The 16,796-nt window shown below is 39.4% G+C and overlaps 1 protein-coding gene and 1 long non-coding RNA gene across 3 annotated transcripts in view; one reads left to right on the top strand and one right to left on the bottom strand.

Annotated features, from left to right (window-relative positions):
* Nucleotides 1-6,501, bottom strand: part of BNC1 (basonuclin 1) — a 75,134-nt gene extending 68,633 nt beyond the window's left edge. Inside the window, exon 1 of one of the 2 annotated variants that reach the window (XM_017805122.1) lies at nucleotides 6,402-6,501. In XM_017805122.1, the coding sequence (XP_017660611.1) occupies nucleotides 6,402-6,452 (51 nt within the window). In that variant the 5' untranslated portion in view covers nucleotides 6,453-6,501. The remainder of the gene's footprint in view (nucleotides 1-6,401) is intronic. The other variant, XM_017805123.1, reaches the window with a different exon arrangement.
* Nucleotides 6,502-6,644: 143 nt separating this feature from the next.
* Nucleotides 6,645-10,095, top strand: LOC108492615. Its single transcript, XR_001873171.1, has 4 exons — nucleotides 6,645-6,865; nucleotides 7,025-7,140; nucleotides 8,676-8,780; nucleotides 9,374-10,095. It is a non-coding gene; the product is annotated as an uncharacterized LOC108492615 (long non-coding RNA).
* Nucleotides 10,096-16,796: the final 6,701 nt, after the last annotated feature.

The raw sequence follows: 16,796 nt of genomic DNA, 5'->3' as shown, positions 1-16,796 counted from the left end.
AACTGATTTGTAGTGTTTTTATCGTACGTCCGGGTGTGTTTAGATGAAAACAACTACCTGGCTGTCAGTGTGAGTAACAGTCTCTGGCAAAAAAATGTCAATTTAAAAGACCTCAGTAACAGCATAACCCTACTTCTGTCCTTTAAAATAACTGCACTCAACAAATCAGATCACAAAAAAACTCGACAACAAAAAACCCAGATAAATAGAGAAAAAAAATCATATAAATAAGACTTTAAACATACTGGTTTATATATTAAACACAGTATTTTAAAAATCTAATTGTGTTTTTTCCTCAACAAGAATTTAGCACTGCTCTTGCTCCACAGTCAATACCAGTTTATTAGAATGATAAAGAAGGCAGGAACAGTTCTTCAGGTCCTGTTACAGGATTTCTCCAACAAATAAAATTGCATCCATGACTCCAGCACAAATACCCTTCACTCCTAGGAATTCATACCTGAATTCACACCTCGATTATACCTGAATCCATCAAAATCCATTTCCCAATTTGGACCTTATTTATTATGAATCAGGCTCCAATTTCTGCCTCAAGTGGCTAAGTTACAACTTATTTGAGCCTAGATATCCTACCGAGCTCTTAGATATTTCTAAAGCAAGCACTATTTTAGAAAACTGAATTGCAGAGAACAGTTTCACTTACTTTGAAAATACATGACTTTTATTGAAAATAATAGACTTATCATCCAATCAAATAATACATATAAGTCCAAAAGAATAGAACTTTACCTGTGAGACTTTACATACATCATGCTGTCTCAGAATTTTTTAGATACTAGATACAATAATAGTTAAGCGCTAACAGCTTCTATGACTATGACATCTGTATTCTGCCATTATGAAAGCACAATCCCATTTATGATTATGCTTTAAGAAAGTGAAAAAAGCAAAACAATTTTATGCAGTAAACTTATTTCTCTTGGTTAACCTTTATTCTATGGGGATATTCTGACACAAATCCACAGTATTCATTTTGATCAAACTACTGTAATTATGGAATATTTATCTGTATGAGGATAGAAAAACGTCGAGAATGAAATCAATTTTAGTATGAAAAACTGCATGTAAACCTATTCTAAAACTTAGCTTCTTACTGATGTCAGATTCAAAAAGATGCCAAACCATGAGGATAATACACTTCCATTTGATCTCTGTTAATTTATCAGTTCTTTATCCAAACAGTCTTTACTAAAGACAGTTAGTTCACTACTTTGTTCATCTACTGTACCTATTATATTTATTTGCAAATGAAGGACCAGAAAGTACATTTATCTAAATGTTATTTACAAGCACCTTCGATGTGCTTCCAACGTAATATATCATCAGCACAGCCTTTGATATCATTGTTGCCGTCACTCATTCCTGTGCACTAACACATGTAGGAGTTCCGAACGCCAAAATATTCCTGCCTTTTTTTTTTTTTGTGCTACATACCAGATTTTGTAACCTGTGTCAAGCTACCTCCAATGCTTACAACTTGTGAACAGAGGCCAACAATGAGCCTCCCCAGACACTAAATCATAATCTTCATGTTTTTCGTATTTCACATTCTAGCCACAGTTTCAACATCCATACCCCGTGACATTAGGGAAGGATAAATCAAGGAGGATGACAGCTCCCTTGTAGAGACTGGTACGGCCCTGGGATCTGCCACACCCAACACCCACAGCTTCTGCCAGATGTCTCCCAGAGTTTTGCGGTGTTAACCCCTTCAGGAGCAACCGAGGGCTTTGTGCTGAACCTTTTCTAAGGAACTGCTCTTTCCTTTTTTTTGTAGAAAGAGAGAAAAATACAACATACCCTTAACCCAGAAAGTTTGGACTAACTAAAAGATAGTGGGCTATCAGTGACAATTAGCAAATCTGTCCTTTTATTTCCTTAAAAACAGGAATTAGAAGTTAAGAGTTAGCACTGTACAACATTCTTTCTCTCACACCATGCTGTGGTCCCATGTGTTTATCTTAAAATTTCTAAACAGTTTTATGTTCACCTCTTCAGACGTAGGACTCTGCTTTACCTTCTTGGAATCAGAATGCCCATTAACTGCCCTTCAGCCAAACAGACTATTCAGGCCTTAAATCAACAGGATTTCTAATCCAAAATCCGTATGATAAACTCCACAACTGCTTCTCTGGGTTTGATCTGCCCCAGGGACATAAATTTGCATGCAATTTCTAAGGTTGTGAATAGTCCCTGGGCTTAAAGTTGCACATATGCTTAAGTACTTGGTTCGGTCTGGGTCTAAACCAGCTATTTGAAAATGAAAACAGAAGCCATGCAAAGAATAACATAGTTAAAAATAATTTTCCTCTGTAAATATTGTATCAAAGGAAGAAAAATGTAACAAAATAAACATACTGAGTCTTAAAAGCACTACTGACCCAAGAGCAGGTAGACAGCAGCCTAAAAGTCATCAGCAAATACCAATGCATGCCACTTCACATAAAAGGGAAGAGTCAAATTTATTTAAAAATAATAATAAATGGGAACTGTATCCAAAATTACTTGTACACTATTGCAGGTAAAAGTATCTGTGGATATAAACAGCAAGCAACTGGTCACAGCTTTCAGAGTAAGATTGGCCCTTATTCTTCACCAAGTTTATTCTGTGGATTTGAAAGCAGCTATCTAGACAATTTCATTTGTCTCTCCTGTGCAAAATGTGTTCACGTCTCCAGTTTCTGTGTGGCTTTTCACAAAAAGGTAACCCAGCAAAAAATAATGCAAGGCTAGCACTACTGACGAGGGTACTCATGAGGGTACTCATGAGTACTGTACTTCCTAAAACTGCTTCTGATTTGCTTTCCAATGGTTTAGGATTCAAGTTGAGCATCAGTATTTCTTTAAGTATCTTACAGAATGAAGAAACTACATTACAGTAATATAGTTATTTCAGCTCTTGTTGAAAACAAATGCACAATAATCAGGGTTGAACTTAGGCAGAAAAAAAATAACATGCCTGCAACTATGTTTCATTTGGTGAACATGGCACTAAAGTAACTATCCATAGTTCACAAGAAACAAACTCAAATACACTTTTTATAATTTAAAAGAGTTGCTCATAAATATCAACACTGATGGGCTAAGGATTTGTTCTCATTTACAAACTTTTCAAGACAGAGAATTAACATTTCTTCTTGAGAAGGATTTTTCCCTCCAGTTTGTTCTTTATACATGTGTTCTATGAGTTAAAGGGTTAAGTAACCATTATATTCTAAAGAGCAAACTGTTTGCCTTAGGGCCATCTCCTCCTTACTCCTGATGAATTGCCTGACACTCCACATATCATACATTACTTTTCACTAGGAAGCAGCATTTGGTTCCAGTCATGGTGTAAGAACTGACTTTGGAAGTATGAAGCAATATGGGAAAGACCAAAAAAACTGAAGTACATCATCTACTAAACAGTCTGCACTTAAATAGTGATGCATAAATTTATAAATATGTTTGTTTGTACTCACAAAAGGGGCAAGAAATATATAAAAGGAAATTTTATGCATATTAAAATGAATAGAAGACCAACTGTGAGAATCAATATTCTGAGTGACACTTTTCTGGACTAGAATGAAAGAAATGCTAATGTTCCTGAGGGCTTTGCACCAGAAGTATTGGATGTAGGCTGAACACATGCACCTAAACCCCTGGCTCAACTCCCTCTGTGATCTTTGAAAAACCTGACTGTAAGACACTGGGGGTTTCATGTGCAGCTCCCACTGTCAGTGCTTCACACCTCTGAGTGATCAGTGGTGTGATCATGGACCTCCCTCTCTTCTGTGGATAGGAAAAGGAATGTTTCCTCACCACAATGGTACAGCAAGGGTGAATTCATACACATTTATGAAGCAGCAGAGACTGGAGAAGCCCTAGACTGCAGGGTATGCAAGGACTGAACATAAATTTTAATCAAAATACTACTGTTAGATGAAGGAAGTGGCCAGTCTAACAACAGGTACCAAAACAGAGAGGAGAGCGAATGCCTGTTCTGAATACACTGCATTCAAAACATCTGGATGGTGTAGAAGAAAAATAAAATTGGTTCTGCAAATTCCCCCCCTCTAGAGAAAGAAGCATGCTTAGGTGACAGATCTGAGGGGAGATGGGAAGGACAGGAATAGATGGGGGCCAATGCAGAAGGGTACAGAGATCGGGAATGGAGACTTAGCAAACAGCTACAAAATCCATTTACAAAACAAAAGTCTGATCCCTCTCCAGTTGCTTACTTAACAGTATGTTTAATGTTATCAATAAGCCCAGCGAGGTAAAGATTCAATGTGTGAAGTCCCTTTGACAGGCTCTGCCCTTTGAATCCTGTCGTATTGCCATGATCATGGCTCTCTGAGTTTCACTGCAGTTTTTTGCTTAAATGATAAATAACCTTAAAATACATGTTGAAAAAAACCCCAAAACCAGGCTGCAAAGTTGGATAAGAAATGCCAAAGGGCTTGCAGGTATGTGTGCACCACAGTTCAGTTTTATGTCTTACAGTATGACTATCCAATTATTTCATTAAAGAGGACAAAAGGCACAGCAAAGATCCCCAATAAGTCAGCATTATCCTTTACGTGTGCTGAGTGAACCATGTGCCTGGAAGGCACATAATTAGAAATAATTAAATGAATACCATAATATAGAGGGTGATGGACTCAGATTGTCCAGGCAAACACAATTTCTAATATAACAACATGGCTTTGCAGACTTTTCTTTTTCTTTTCCCTTCCCTCAAACGCACAACTTTCTGCATTAGCAAAATAGTAACATATTTGGGATGGTCTCTGGCATTCACAAAATGTTCAAAACTTATATCCAGTCTTCTTTCCCACCTAAGAATTCCCTTCATTGAAGACTTCCAAAGCTGCCTTTGGCATCTTGACTTTGAACAATGGACTTCCGTGATTTATCTATCATAGGTTCTCCAGCTCTAAGTTTGCACACGTAGATGAACGACTGCTGTGTTAGCTAAAATCCTTAAATCCTGCACATTTGTATTTTTGGTTTGCTATCCCAAATAAAATTAATATCAGTACCATTTATCTAATTACAATGGCTTAAAAATAGTTGAAAGGATGAAAAAAACTAGAATGAGAATAGGGACAGTCAGTCACTCAATAGCTGAGGAAGTATCTTTTATTCACATGAGACCGTAAGAGTCAGAGGATTGATTTTTTTTTCTGTTCTTGTTGTTGCCTTTTTTTTTAATAGAAGTATCCCTGAGATTAAAAAACATTTGCTATTTCAAAACTGCCTTTCAAAGCAGACATACAGCAACTGAAAAAATGACCAACTGAAGCACACATCAAATGAAATGATGTAATTAAGATGATCTATTTCACAGATAAGCCGTTCAATTTTTGAAGGTAACACGTGCTGATTTGGCTACAAGAAGAACCGCAAGAAGTGTTCCAGGAACAGATATATTAGGATGTAAAGGGGAAAAAAAGGGATTAAAGTATTGCTGCACTTTCCTTGAGAGTTGCCTTTTTGGTTTGTAGAGATCTTTGTAGAAGAGCATAAGTGACATTCACCTATGAGTAATAAACACAGTCAGAAAGTTTGCTCAGGAGAGCTCAACCAGGTTCCAGATTCTTGGTAGTTGAGAAAGAAAAGGCACTCCCAAAACACAAGATATGATATTTGAATGCAGGAGGAAAGCAACCTTAGACGTTAACTCATAACACAAAAAAACAGTGCTTGTGTAACTCATTGAAAACTCCAGTGCCAAAGCTAAATCTGAGAATTTACCTTAACTAGCAGAACGAGTAAAATGAAACTAGAGGGCCTTCCAGAAGGCATCTGATAGCAAGCCTGTAATATTGCCGCCAATTTGTTAGTGATTTCGTGTATACAAATGTATATTTCAATAGCTTCCTATGACCACAGAAACACTTCCCTTACTGCTATCAAAGGCTTTACAAGGTAGCAATTAACCACCATCTAAATGCGCAACGCCTAAGCGTGCTAATAGAAAGGGCAAAGAACCGTGTCCTCTGGCAGTTACAAAATAGTAAACACACACACACAGACACACACACACACACACACACACACAAAAAGTCGTCGAAAAGTTAAGGCCCGAAGGCGGCTCGTCCCCTCCCGGGACGGGGCAGTTCCCCGTGAGGCGCTGAGGGGACGCGGCCGTGGCGGGGCCGCTCTCCCGCCCGCGCCGTTCGCGCTCCCGGGCCCGCTCCGTCCCCGCCGCCCCGTGAAGCCTTCGCGGCGCTGCCACGTGCGGCCGGCGGGGCGGCGCCGGGACAGACCCTGGGCCCGGCCCCCTCAGGAGCGCAGCCGCCGCTCGGAGCCTCCAGCGGAGCTTCCCGCCCTCCCAGCACCGCATAAGCCCGAGGTCCCGAAGCCGCCCGTGCGCCCGCCGGGAAAGTACTCACGGACTCCGAGTCCGACGGGGCCACGAAGCATCCGACGCACGGGTCAGTCATGAGGCGGCCCGAGGCGGCGGCAGCGCCCGCCCTGCTCGCAGAGGGAGTGGTGCTGTCCCCCCGTTATTTAACGGCCGCCGCCCCGCGCCGGGGGCGGATGACAGGCGGGTTTTGTCACCTGCCACCCCGCGGGCCGCCCCCGCCCCGCCCGCCGCACCTGGGCGCGCTTTGCAGCCCCCTGAGCTTGGGCCACAGCGCCGGGTGGCGGCCGCTCGGCCACGAGCTGCCCCTCGGCCGGGCCCGGGGGTGCCTTCGCCAGGCTCTGGGAGCCACTTCGGACTTGGAGGCTCCAGGCTTGGAGAAGGCCACGGCTCGGCTGCGATGGGGAGCGAAGTCTCTGGCGGGGAATGGTACCTGGGGGGCGGCTCCGCAGAGCCCCGCGCCCACTGAGGGAACGTGCTCGGGCCCCTCCGGTAAGGGGTGGCCTTTGCTGTCAGTGCATCTGCATAGGAAGATTTTAGTGAAAAGTCTGAATTGGACTTCTGAGACGGTGTAAAGTGGAAGTGATGCCACAGCAGTGTAAAACTTGGGCAAGTGACAAGACAATTAACCTTTTCCTTCTCTTTTTCTAGAGGCTTCCACAGCTAAGAGGAGCCACCAGTGTTGTGAGAAACAGAAAATGGAGTTGTTGTCTGAATTCCGTTATCTTCTCAAGAAGATACACTTATTTAGAAATAGTGACTCAAAGGTATGGATCCTATGGATCAGGATACATATAAAAAAAGAGACTGTTGCATATTCATCGTGTGGCATATACAGAATATATTTGTCTATACTATATACACAAAACATAGGGAAAAAAATAACTTAGCACCTTTTTGCCAAAATAACTAGTATCTTTTTAACTAGGATAAAAAGTTAAGTTATACAGTTCTGGAAGATCAGTGTGAACAGATGTGGTTACACCTTTACAATTCTATTATATATTAAATAATATGTACTTCATAAGGACCACTGTATATTATTTTGTATAGCAACATAAAAATATAGTTGCAAAAAAAATGTGGGAAATACACATCAGAAAAAGTCTCTGAAGTTGATCTTTTGTAAACGTGTAGCATATTACCAAAATAGTGAAGTTCATTAAGCCATAGTGTTTCTTCTTCAAGTAAACAGGTCTTTTCATACTCAGAAGGTTTAACATGCATGTGAATAACAGAGATCTTGCATACAACTCATTTTACACACAACTCTCCTGTTTTATGTCATGATCATCGTGATTTTGAAACAGAATCAAAGAATTTTCAATTCTATAAACAGGAGTTTAAAGACTCGTTATTTTCTTCTTTCAAACGTGTCAATGCTCTAAAAGCATAGTGCTGAAAGGCTGCCAAGCTAATAGGCCAGTGAGCACTAGGAAGAGATTAATTTTGTACCTGGAATGAGTGTATACAGTTTCCATTCCATTTAGCGAAAGGGCTGGAATGTGAACTAGTGTTTCCTTTATGGTGCAGTGTTATGTTAAACCCTGGGGTAAAGAGTCAGCCTCTACAACAGAGAGAGTCTGAATTCAGGACTGGGACCGCCTATGGATGTTAGTCCACAAAAAAAGTAAATGAATATGGGATGTTTGAGATGCATACTTGCATTTTTTTCCCCAGTGTTTTGTAGAATGCTCATACTCCAAAATCAGTGTGAATATTTGGGAATGCAAATATGTTATGAGCACTTCTGTTTACTTTGAAACATGCATATATTAAAATGGAGAGGTGTGTCCTAGCAACCACGATCTCCTCACTGGAGAGCTCTCTCTGAGGTGTAGCCAGAGCTGTAATCTCCAGGTGTGTTCTTTCTAGTTATCAAAGGAACCTGATCAATAAAAAGAGACAGAGTGAAGCCAAGGCAATGGATCTACTTCTACAAGCTTGGTTAGCCAGAATTGATTAGTAGAGGATACTCAGAGTTCCAGACCAGTTTTGGAAACTTTCTTTAAAGGTTTTCAAAAAAGTTGTATTGAACTGGCTTTTGTTTTCCCGTTGCTCAGGGTTGACAGTTCAGAACCCCAGGAATGGATTTCTGAACCCCCTCCAAACAAACAAACAAACGAAAATCAACAAACCATGTTGTGATTCTTAATCACATTAAGGTATTTGGTTCAATACATTGGGTTGTACTACTAGGATCCATATAGTGGATCATCCTGGCATTGTTCAAATTTTGTCATTCATTAGGAAGAAATGTAAGAAGAATGTGAGGGTGATATCTCTCCCATAACTTTTCTAGGGCAGCTGGAAAAGAAGGCAAGCAATTCTGGCTTGAAGGAGTTCAGTCTAGCTAACTGAGTGGGAAGAACAATGCTGAAGGAGGAATTTTTTCCTAAGGAGAACTGTGAGTAAATTGTATTCCTGAAAAATTATCGCTTCCTAACTGATGTTATTGGGCAGAAGTAAATGGTGTAGGACATTCTGAATATTTGGAACGTTAAAGAATTTTCAGAAAGAGCAAAAGCATTACACGAGTTGTTCTTTTATGCTGCATGTCATTCAGGGTTGCTATTCCAGACAGAAACATACTGAAGTAGGTGACCACACCTCAAATTTTTGTGAGAAGATGCACTGAGTCATCCATTTTGTCCAAGATAATATCCACAGGCAGCAGTTACAGCTGTTGATATAACATGGTCATACACCCAGAGATTTGCACAAGTAAATGAATTGACTGTTAAATCAGTAATTGATAAGCCAGGGAAAGCCCATTTAAAAGTATTTGAGAGAATGGCTGGGCCTAGTGGAGTGCTTAACATAACACTCAATTTCAAATACATAACCAAACTTCTGGGTTCATTTTTATATTTGGCTGAGAAAGAAATGTGAGGAACCGTACTCATAAAACATTTTGTTGAGAATCACTTGGAATTTTTTCATTCGTATTACACAATACTAACTACAAACCTGGATAGAGTATTCTTTTTTTTTTTCCAGGATCTTTGAACCTTAAGTAAGACTAAATACAACTTTGAAGTAAAACCACATAGACCTATGAAACTTAAGGCCAGAGGTTTCATTAGCTTATATTGTTCCAACTTCAACCAAGATCATTGCCTTTTATTCTCACTCTTGCGTGTAATCCATTAATACACTGCCACTGCAGACCCCAGCAGCCAAGGAGATGTTCTGGACCCCGGATCAGATTATTTTCTGATTCTCTTCATCCTCAGGTTGTTTTCTGTTCTTCAGCTGTGATGACTTCATCATAGTCACTCAGATGCTTCTACGTACTACATATGGGAGAAGCAACATTTGCCCGTAATTTGTTTAGAACTGTGTTAGAAAAAAGGGTTGTACTTACCCAAAGAATAAAAGGAACAGGGGTAGTTCTGTTGTGAATCAGTTAGCTTTGTCATGTAATAATTACTGTATTGTAACCTTATAATAAACTTTAGCCATAGCATTTGATAAACAAAACTTGTAAATTATATGCATTCTAAAATCTTTGGAAAATGTGTTTAAGAAGAATGATGGTTCTAACCACTGGGAAAAAAAAATCAAGTGATCCATACCAGCTGCACATTTTTGCTGAGCCACTGAAGAGTCTCCCTGCATGAATCTTTGGTAGAGGCAGGATTTTTATCATGTGTCAGTATATAAATTCAATAGAATGAACAGCATCTTTTTCTTTTTCTTTAGTAAAATATTTGACTAATGCCACGGTGACCTCATACAGCTATGTTTTAAGCTTTTGGCATTTTGGCTCACCACAGCTTGTAGATAAGAAGGATACATGTCCGGCTGTAAAGAAATAAACAATCTAATCATACTGCTGAAAATGATATGGTGCTGTTTCACCTCTGGTTCTTCTTGTTTCCTCCTGTACCTTTATTACAGGGTGAATGTGCAAGGTTATGTTATCATTCAACCAGACAACGGGTCAGTAATGCCATGCCAGCTACAGAGGCTCTGTCTGAAACCAGCTGAGAGACTCTTCTCTCTGTGGGGCCATAAATATGAGTGCAATGGTGAAATCAGGAACCCTTGAAACAGCGAATTCTTGGTTTGTCACTCAGTAGTTGGCAGTTGGAATGCTGCATCATACCATGGACTATATACAGTGCAGAAAAAAAGTGGCATCACAAAGAATTCTAAGGAATGCTACTTTTTATTAAGATGTATTAATATATGCTTTTCAAAGATATTAATTTGGTTGGGGTAGTGCCAATATGTATCAATCCAGAGGAAATAGCAGGAGGCATTTTGCATGTAAGCTGCATGATCAGTTTTGTGGGCAACAGGCCTATGGCTCTGTTCCTTTCTGCTGGCCATCTCTGGAACAAGCGTAGCAAGAAAAAAGTATTCTGGAATTTTGTGTTCTTCTGGTTATATAAAACAATTGAGACTCCTTGTGGGCCCCTCTCTGCTCAGGCAGTCAGAGGGCTCCTTCAGAGCTGGCCAGTGGTCAGTGTACCTCCAGTGTTTTAAAAGAGGAAAGTAAGTTTGAGTCATCATGACATAACTCATGTAACACTTTTTGAGGCAAATGAGGACTTTTCTGACTCTATTACAGCTGCACAAGCAGTGTATGTCAAGCCCTCACAAATTATATGCTCTTCTGTATCATTATTTTCTTTCACTTTGAGATTTCTTTAATGAAGATCTTAACATGTGGAATTACAGACCAGTTAGGCTAATTTCATCAGTAGGAATGACATTTGAAAGAATTTTAACAGATTAGGAGAAGGAGTATCTAGTAAAAGCATCCTTCAGCCTGATTAGTTGTGTACACATGGTTTAGGAAAAAAAAGAAGTCATGCTTCACTAGCCTTCTGGAACTCTTTGAAGATAACACTGCCAAGATAGGGTGTAGCATGGACATTATATTTTTAGATTTTCAGAAGTCATTTGACAATGTTTTCCCCAAGAGATTAATGCTTAAAGAGAGGGGAGTTAAGGGGCAAGAGAAAAGTTTGCTCATTAAATTGAAAAGTAGCTCTAAGCAAGAACAATGAGGAGCTAAAAGTGTCATTTTTACAGACTGGGGAAGGAGAATTTGCAAGGCTGCAGCACTTCTGTGAATCGAGTTAACTTGTTTGCATAAATGGCTTGGATGGACGTGCTCTTCTGAAACTAAACCAGGCTCATTATTATTCATTTTTGCACTAAGAAGCTCTAACAGAGTTTGTGATCCCAATGTGCTGAGCACTGTGTTTGTGGAGTGTCCCAGCAGCCATCTAGACACTAGGACAGAAGGAGAAGGGAAGTGTTATTTTCCTGATTACACAGAGGAGGTTCTGAGGCCTGGACAGACTTGATCCCAGCCAGAGTAAAATCAGTGGATCTGTTGAGTGAATGTGTTTTCTTAGTCATGAGATGGGATTTCTGATTTGGAGATGATACTTCACAGGAAACAGCAGTAAATTCCAAAGAACAGTGAAGTGCTGAAAAACAAAAATTGCCAGCCCAATAAATGTGAAATGTATCTCCAAATAAATATACATTCAAACCAGAAAAGAAATGTAAACTTTATTGTAAAAGCATAACTTATGTATGTTTCAGCATAACTCTATAAGAAATGTAATTTTATTAGAAATTACTTATAAGAACATATTTAGAAGAATTATCTCTCCATGATGAAAAAAAATGAAAAAAACGGTCAACATTCCTGATTTAAATTTGCTTGGTGCAAATGTAACTTTCTAAATTAAAGCCATATCTTAATTATTTCTATATGTTACAGTAAAAGAACTAAGCAGCAAAGAGCACTTACTTTGGCCCACAGCATATAGAAATAGTACAGCAGTGACAAATTGAGTGTGAGCACTGCTATGTCTGCAACTTGGGGTTGAAATATCAAACTTTGCAAAATGTGGACATGACCACACATACCAAAAGGATGTTCCAAGATGCTCTTTCTGTGCATCCACTTCCCAGAATACTAAGCTTAAAATCTTAAGTGGTATTTCCAAAGGAATTGCCTATCCCGTAAAAAAAAGTTAAAATTCTCTTTTTGGACTAGAGATCCATCTTGCATTCCTACTTACCTTTTGCCTACTTTAAATGCCCTCTTTCAAAAAACGAGACCCTGCCCTTCTCTTTGTTTTTGAGTGCCTAAGAATCCACACTTCAGATACAAGATCCAAATTTACTCTTGCAAAGGAGACTTCATAAGACTCCAGCATAGATAATCCTGATTTACCCAGCTACAAAAGGGATCAGATTCAGATCTGTCATGTTAAAAAATGTGGCTTTTCTCTTCCCATTCTGCTTATCTTCCTCAAACTTTACTGAGAGTTCTCAGAGCTACTCAGTGCTCCTGTCTGCCTGCTCAAAGTCCCTTGCTTTGTGCATAGAGACAATTACCTGGAATGCAGCTGTGGGAACAGATTCCTGTGAGGCAAGTTAGGGTGGTAGTTTGTAGTATTTGGTACTGCATGGTTAATAATTAGGGTATATGCTCTTACATCTTGGTAAACATAAGGTGAGTTTAGGTCATTTGCTGCTCAGTGAAAGTGGGCTAATCAACCTTGTACTCGCCACAGGAACACAGTGCATGAATAGCCACCATGGGTTACATAATGCACTGTAAATTCTTACCTTCTCTTACTCCACAGCTTGTGCCTGTAAATAACTTGTTCTGGTTGCTATGTCTGACTTGTTGAATGACTGAGTGATTGTAGGAACTAATCCATGCATTACCTAAAAAAGATCTTTAGCTGGGGTTGTGCAGGCTAAGGAATTTTTATCTTAACGACAGAGGCTCTAATCCTCGTTCTTTATCCATGTGATTAATATAATTATGTATGTTTGAGACCACCATATTCTTTATGCAAGGTGACTGTGGTAGGGTCTTTTATGCTAAAGCTCCAGCATAGACCTTACTCATGCCTAGATTGGAAGTGCCACACCTCTTATATGTCATAAAGAGGTATCTAAGTTAGAAAAGCTGCTCGGTGTGCTGTTATTGCTTGTGTTATGTCCTAAAGGAACATGAGTCAATCAATAATTAAGCCACAAAGTACTGCCTGTTGACATGGCAACATGTTCATAGATGTGACGTGAACTTAATGTCCTTCTTTCATGTCTCCTGTGAAAGTAAGAGTCTCCTAAGCTCAGTAACAAAGAATTAGAGCAGATGCTGCCAGGGGAAAAGGAGAAAATACAAATAATAGAAGATTTCTTTTATAAAAATGGCTGCTTTTGAACCCTTTGTCTCTCAAATCTACCATATAAATGATCTCTCTCTTTCTTTTAGAGCAAGGACCTTTCCCTAATCAAAAATCATCAATTGCTTATTGCCAAACCCTTTTAGAAGCATGAAATGAACTTCCTTATGGATTGTTTTCATGATTGCTTCTTTCCCATGTATTTCACCCCACCCACATTTTTTAATGGAGCTGAAGTGAACACACTCTTTTAGGTTACTGCTGTTTAGGCAAGACTCTGTTTAGCTCCAAGAATAACATTAGCTGCTGCATCACAGGTTAAGGGTTGGCATGAAGGTCCAAATGTGACTTTGTCATCATTGGTTGATGCCTGTTGTTCTGAAGACGAAATAAGCACGAGTTTGTGTGACATCAACTTCCGTACACTGGGATCATTTTCGCTGGCTGGTTCTGCAGCTTCTCTGCACGTGCTCCCACTCTCACACTCTCTCTGCTTGCCAGTTACCCTCTTCTCCTCTTGGCTTGCATGTCTTTCTTCCAAGCTTTCTGCAGCAGATGGTAATGGGCCTCGCCAACACGTTTTGTTTGCCACATGTGTTGCTACCTGTGTCACAATGGGTGAGGTTCATTTTTCTTTTTTTCCAGGGCATCTTTTTACTTCTGCCTCGGTCGGTCTCTTGATCTTTCACACATTAAAAGTTTACTACACGTTTTTTCCTTTGGGAGCTTGGTGTCCTCCATGCAGAGGACATGTCCAGTCCAGCAGAACGCTTTTATAAGATTGCTTCAACACTGTTTGTGCAACCACTTTGCAGAACTTTGTTATTCATGATTTTATCTTGCCACTTGATATGCATAATAGCTTGAAGGTGCCGTTGATTAAATTTTTCCAATGCTTTGATGTACCAGTGCTAGCATTTCCATGTTTCTCAGCTCTAGAGTGAGGTAAAATGTAGAGCACTGCAGTAAAGCCAGGGTTTGGTTTAATGTCTAATAGTGTGCTAATTCCAGATTTATTGGACCTAATTCTCCATCTCAGTCCATCTAAATATACAAAAACTAATTGATGTATAAAAGCCAACTGTTTCGAAACTCACGTGAAGGAAAACATTAGATGCAGGGTTTAAAATTCTCATGTGTATTCCTTGCCCTTTAAGAAATAAGGTAACAGTTTTGATAGCTTACATTTTATAGAAGTACAGATCTCAGTTGCAGACTACTGCACAGCTGGGCAGTCTGAATGCTGGGTGGACCCTATACCCTTCAGCAAGTATCAATCCTAACCTTCCAGACAGAAGGTATGTGGAAAACTAATACCTAAATTCAGTGATAAAAAGAGACAGACAAGATTGCTGAGACAGCAGGGTGACCTCGTACTTTATGAAAAATGTCCCTTCATTTCACCTTCACTGCTTTCATTTTAATGTATTTTCTCCAGGATCCTATGTGATTCCAGATCTCTGAGCAGATGAACTTTTATTTTTAAACAAGAAATCTCGTTCTGCTTATATCACTTTTCGGATCAATTCTGGTAACAAAAGTGTATTTCAGTAATATATTTTGGTAGGATGAGGAGCAATTCGAGAACTGCAAGGTCTGCAACAGCATCTTTGGGTTTAGATTTGGGCAAAATGTGCAGCTGAATGACATGTCTGCTGTGCCCTTAATAAATAAATTGCTCACTGGCTGTGTTGCTTGCAAACAGACAGCCTTTAGGCAATGCCCAATTGTCCTTTGTAATATATGAAAGGCAGGTTCAGCTGAGCTGGAGAAAAAGGCCCAAATCTCCATTTTAAAATACTGACATGGTGTCTACTCTTGCTATTTTCATCTGCTGAAAAATAGTGTTCTAAAGCTCTTTACTTGGAATTCTTCTGTGAATTTTTAACACGCAAATCAGTTCATAAACCTTACGATACATATAATTTACAAACAAAAGCGAGACATTTAATGGGATTTCTGCAGGCACATTATAATTATACCTGAACAATAGTCAACAGGGAAGGGAGTGATGGTAGCACCATTAGGAAAAGAGAAGCATGACTGCTACCTATGCAAGACTTGACTTGATGGGAACTCAGCTATTCCCATGGCAATTCAAAACACTGAAATTATACTGGTTTAATACTTGGTGTGCAGTCATGACACCTTTACTTTTTTTTTTCTTTTTTTTTAGATCTGACTTGAAAAGTGTCACATTGCTATAAACGGGCATCTTCACAAGCAATAAAATTCCATCCATACAAAAGAAATTAGTATGTGCAATACCTTTAGTTCTCTCTCCAGCACATGTAAATATTTGAAAAAAATACAGTAAATTATTGTATTATTGAATGCATCCAGATCTCTTCTAAGCTGCAAAGTATACTTTATTCTGACTTTTATTACTTAGAGGGTTTCATTAATTTTGCAAATTACACCGTTCCTCTGTTTCATTCATGTGACTTTAATAGCCCCATCTGCTGGCTGAGCACCAGGTACGAGAATTAGCACGTACCTTTGAAGGTCTCTTGTTGTAACAGGGCTTCCATAAACTTGCTGCTGAAATGTTTTGCTTTTTTCCTAAGTGAGACAAAAGAGAGAAAATTGTAAAAGTGCATTTTATAGATGCATATTATCTCACAATGCTGTGGAGTTCATTTTGTGTTTACAGAGTTCTTTCTGCCAGTGTCAGTCTGCTTTGTTAATGGTAAAGATGCACTTTTGTTGTTGTAGGAACTTAATTTCCTAAAACACTTTAAAGTTTGCTGAAGTGAAAAAGTGTGAAAGTGTAGAAACTGGAAGAAAACAGAAGATTAAATGTTAATGCTCACTGGAAGAGGAATTAAGCAGATTTGCTTTCAGATGCAGTACATCAGTAGCACTGAGTGTTGTTGCTCTGAAGAGTTTGTCTTATTGCTGCTCTTCCCTAGGCATCCATTGGTGTGGAAGGTAGGATACAGAGACTCTTGCTGTGACTCAGTAGGCTCATTTTCATGTTCTAGTGTTCTTTTAATGGAAATAGATGTGACAAATCTCCCAGAAATAATGAGGGAGGCTTGATTCATCCCCTCATTCTTTAAATGGAACTACACTGCACTGCTTCTTGAGGGAAAGCTTTTGATGTTATGTGTACTGCCATGGTACTACTCGTTCTCTATGGATGTAAATAAAGTAGCTCATAAGGTAGCTAAGGAGTATGAGCATACGTGTCTTGTGCACCATTGAAACTGAAGACAAGTTTGATATTGCATCTGCAGATTGTCCAA

This window comes from Lepidothrix coronata, unplaced genomic scaffold, assembly GCF_001604755.1.
Source record: "Lepidothrix coronata isolate B3197 unplaced genomic scaffold, Lepidothrix_coronata-1.0 Scaffold11, whole genome shotgun sequence".
Taxonomy (NCBI): Eukaryota; Metazoa; Chordata; class Aves; order Passeriformes; family Pipridae; genus Lepidothrix; species Lepidothrix coronata.
Note: the sequence above shows the minus strand (reverse complement) of the source record. Positions and strands in the feature narration are given on the sequence as shown.